General features: G+C 54.6%; 1 protein-coding gene across 1 annotated transcript; it reads left to right on the forward strand.

Annotated features, from left to right (window-relative positions):
• Positions 1-721: 721 nt before the first annotated feature.
• On the forward strand, positions 722-3565 carry LOC141372151 (voltage-dependent N-type calcium channel subunit alpha-1B-like; the record flags this gene model as incomplete). The annotated part of the gene is made up of 5 exons (XM_073890660.1): positions 722-826; positions 2000-2201; positions 2483-2647; positions 2954-3064; positions 3482-3565. Coding segments are annotated over exons 1-5 (636 nt in total), but the record flags the coding sequence as incomplete, so codon positions are not given.
• Between the last annotated feature and the right edge of the window lie 510 nt (positions 3566-4075).

Here is a 4075-nt window from a genome sequence, read left to right on the forward strand (position 1 = left end):
CAGCCCTCATCTGCCCACACTGGGGCAAGCTTGGGGGGCGGGGCATCTGAGTGGGGGGCGTGGGTCAGGGTGAGAGTGAGGCTCAGGGTTTGCGGGCAGGGGGCCGTTGAAAGTGGCATTTCGCTGGGATGGGCACGCAGAGTTCTACTCGGAAACCTTTGCCGCAGGTTCCCAATGGTGTGGTTTCCTTCTGGGAGACAGGCTGCATCCTCCGGTATTGCTCAGGTGCCCCCAATCCCTGTGGCTTTAGAGCCAGGCCTCTGGGGCCAGAGCCCTCAGAAGCCAGCGAGGGATAGTGTGAGGTCCTAGGGGTACGGCAGGCCCGACGTACCAGCACTGTGGCCTGCTTCCCCATGTGGTTTGTCTGGAGGGCCTGGGTGAGGTTGAATGTCAGGCTCAGGGTTTGCCGCTAGAGGGCGCAAAATTTGTGCATTCCTTGGGATGGGCATTCAGAGTCCTCCTGCTCTGATTGCTTTCAGGAGTGCAAATGGTGCGTTTACTTTCTGGGTGGCAGCCTGAGTCCCTCGATGCTGCTCGGGTGTCCCGAATCTTTGGGACTCTGTAGCCAGGTTCTGGGGACTGACCCCTCAGAAGCCAACCTAGGCTGAGTGTTAGGACATAGGGACACGGGAGGCCTGATGTGCCAGCACTGCGTGCAGGTTCCCGGCGGTGGGGGTCAAGGGCATGGGTCCGCGTGAGTGTCTTGCTCTTCTTTTTGGCCAGGGGACCGCTGAAAGTGTGAGTTCGCTGGGATGGGCATGCCATGTTCTCCTGCTGTGAATCCTTTCCAGAGTTCCAAACGGTGGGCTTTCTTTTTGGGTGGAAGGTGAGTCCTCTGGTATTGCTCTGGAGCGAGCCCTAGGGAACAAAGCACTCAGGAGCCAACTTAGGGTTGGGGTTAGGGCCTAGGGGTTAAGGCCTAGGGGTTAGAGCATAGGGGTTAGGGCCTAGGGGTTAGAGCGTAGCAGTTAGCGTGTAGGGGTTAGGGTGTAGGGCCTAGGGTTAAGGTTAGGGTTAGGGCCTAGGGTAGGGCCAGGGTTAGGGTTAGGGCCTAGGGTTAGGGCGTAGGGTTAGGGTTAGGAGTTAGGGGTAAGGGTACGGGTTAGGGTATGGGTTAAGGGTACGGGTTAGGGTACGGGTTAGGGTTAGGGAACGGGTTAGGGTACGGGTGCTCTGGGTTCTGCTGACACTGTTCACAGTGTCCACAGGAGAAGGGTGGCCCATGTGAGTGCTCACTGGCTCATTGTGTCAGATCATGCTAGAGCAGAGGGGCAGCTTCAGCAGGGAGTCTCAAACTCTGCATCCGTTTGTGTTCTAGTCTTCCAGCAAATACACCATAGGCTCTTGCACCCACCAGGTAAGACATGGCTCTGCCTTCTAGGAGCAGGCAACCTGGAAAGTGGACGAGATTAAGACAAAGTACACAGCATAGTGATCTCCTGAAAATGGTTTTTGAGTGGCTGAAGGCCTGAGGGAGAATGGGTCTATTTGGTGTCTCCCTGTGCTACCCTTCTGGCCTCAGTTAAGGGTAGACAGAGGGATGTATGTATTCAGTGCCACACTGGATGACTGGGGACTTCCTTTGGGGCTGGGAGGACCACCGCTCAGAAGGTAGGGTCAATGCTGCACCAGAAGCCCAGGACTTTCTAAAGGCAGGTGAAGCTGGGTATGAACTGATGAGCTGGGCATGAGCAGGTATGACCCAGGAGTAAGCAGGGCAGGGCAGAACTCCTGGGCCTCCACCTGTCCTGGGGTTAGGCCCTCCGGTCCCTGGAGACCTCCCCTTGATGGCCCTCCAACAGCCCTGAGAACAAGCCCTATAGGGAAGGTAGTCTACCTCAGGAGACTGCGGTCCTGAGGCCCGCAGTGTTGAGCATCCCCTTCCTCTTGCCATCTCTGGGCTCAGATATGCAAGCCTCACCTGTGATACAGGTCTTGACTTTCCCATGGCTTTGTCCTCAGGGGTCCCCCTGACACTTGGTGTTTGCCCTTGGTGCAGGGTCCTGAAACACTCTGTGGACGCCACCTATGAGGAGCAGGGCCCAAGCCCTGGGTACCGCATGGAGCTGTCCATCTTCTACATGGTCTACTTCGTGGTCTTCCCCTTCTTCTTCGTCAACATCTTTGTGGCCTTGATCATCATCACCTTCCAGGAGCAGGGGGACAAGGTGATGTCTGAATGCAGCCTGGAGAAGAACGAGGTGGGTGCCTCTCTCTTCTGCCCCATGTGCATGTGTGCATTGGATGCTCTGCTGGGCTCCCCTGATGGGCAGCATGGGCAGAACCACTGGACTTCCCTTCCGCATGGGACTCGCTCATCACCGCATAGCTGGTGGGCAGCACAGGGGCAGGGAGAGACTGAGTGTGGCTGGTCAGGGCTGCCTGCGAGGATGGAAGAGACAGGTGTGGGGTGCAGTGGGTGCTGCAGTGTGGGTTCCCCCCAACCCCACCATGTTCTCTGTGCTCTTTTGTCCCCGGGCAGAGGGCTTGCATTGACTTTGCCATCAGCGCCAAGCCCCTGACGCGGTACATGCCCCAGGACAAGCAGTCATTCCAGTACAAGACATGGACATTTGTGGTCTCGCCTCCCTTCAAGTACTTCATCATGGCCATGATTGCCCTCAACACAGTGGTGCTAATGATGAAGGTATGTTGGCCCAGCACGGGGGACAGTGGGTGCCAGCTGGGGTGAGAGAGAGAGAGAGAGAGAGAGAGAAAGCCATAGTTGCAGCTGATCACGTCCTGGTTAGCATGGGATGCCTATAGAAGCCCAGTGCCCTGGGTTCTCTGTGGACTGAGATGGTGAGAGTGTCCTGGGAGAAAACGGGGAGAGCAGGGACGGGTATCCCTACCCTGGGCAGGCGTGCAGTTCTCTCTGCTCTGGCAGGAGGTCAAGCCTGGGGTGTCTTGGGGCAGCCGAACCTGTAGCCAATGGCAGTTATTCCCCGTGCAGTTCTATGATGCACCATATGAATATGAGCTAATGTTGAAATGCCTGAACATTGTGTTCACATCCATGTTCTCCATGGAATGCGTGCTGAAGATCATTGCTTTTGGGGTGCTGGTAGGTGCCTTGGCTCCCTCTTGGCCTTTTGGTGGTCTGCATTCTGGCTCCCTCTCTGTATGGGGGATCTTCAGGGACTTGTAGCTTAAAGCTGGGAATTCCCCAAGCCCCCAGAGCAAATGTGACATTGCGGGGGCTCCTGAGGAAGGGGCTGCTCCAATACCCTGAGCTGCCTGAGCTCTGCCCCGGGCCAGTTCCTGGAGACAGGCGGGGCCAGCCTCCTCCTCTTTGGACACACAGCTCTCAGTTCTGCACCTGCCCAGACCCACAGGTGTTTGCTTACCCAGCTGTGGTGTCCCCCCTGGGTGGCCCATCTGTCCCTTTGCTCCTTTCTTGATTAGGGGTACTTCCTGCAACTCCTTGCCTGGCAGAACCCTTACCAGCCTCTAGCAGTAACTGCTCTTTTTTTCTCTCCAGAACTATTTCAGAGATGACTGGAATGTCTTTGACTTTGTCACTGTGTTGGGAAATATTACTGATATTTTAGTAACAGATATTGTGGTAAGTAGTGTTTCCTGTCCTTCCTGCGGGCCCCAGCATGGTTTCCTTCTAGGCAGTGCTCCTCAGTGTGCCTCCAGGTCCTGAGTGTTAGCCCCTTCTCTCTTGCCAGAGTTCCCCAGGAGCCCCTGGAAAAAAGGAGGCTCCTCTCCAGAGGTGGAGTTGGGGAATGGGTATTGTCTTGGGAAATGCTTTCTATCGGATAAGAAAGTGGTTTCCAAAAGGTCTTCTAGGCTGGTGGTCTGAGAGGCACCTGGGAGCTTCATTGTAACAGCTGACCAGGAAGACAAGAATCTTTTAAATCTGTGTGTGTGTGACAAATCTAACAACTTGGCACCAAAGTACATGAACTAAAACCAACAAGAATTTAGAATATTTTAGAATATTAGGTTTGTTTTACGTGTGTGTGTAAATAAAATGAGATACTCATTCATACCAAACATACACAGATTATATGTAAAAACTGACCAAGTGCTAAAATATGAAATTGTCTTAACAAATTTCAAGGAATCT

The sequence above is a fragment of the Callorhinus ursinus genome, unplaced genomic scaffold (assembly GCF_003265705.2).
Source record: "Callorhinus ursinus isolate GAN/ISIS: 27379988/994484 unplaced genomic scaffold, GSC_fseal_2.0 scaffold1739, whole genome shotgun sequence".
Lineage (NCBI taxonomy): Eukaryota > Metazoa > Chordata > Mammalia > Carnivora > Otariidae > Callorhinus > Callorhinus ursinus.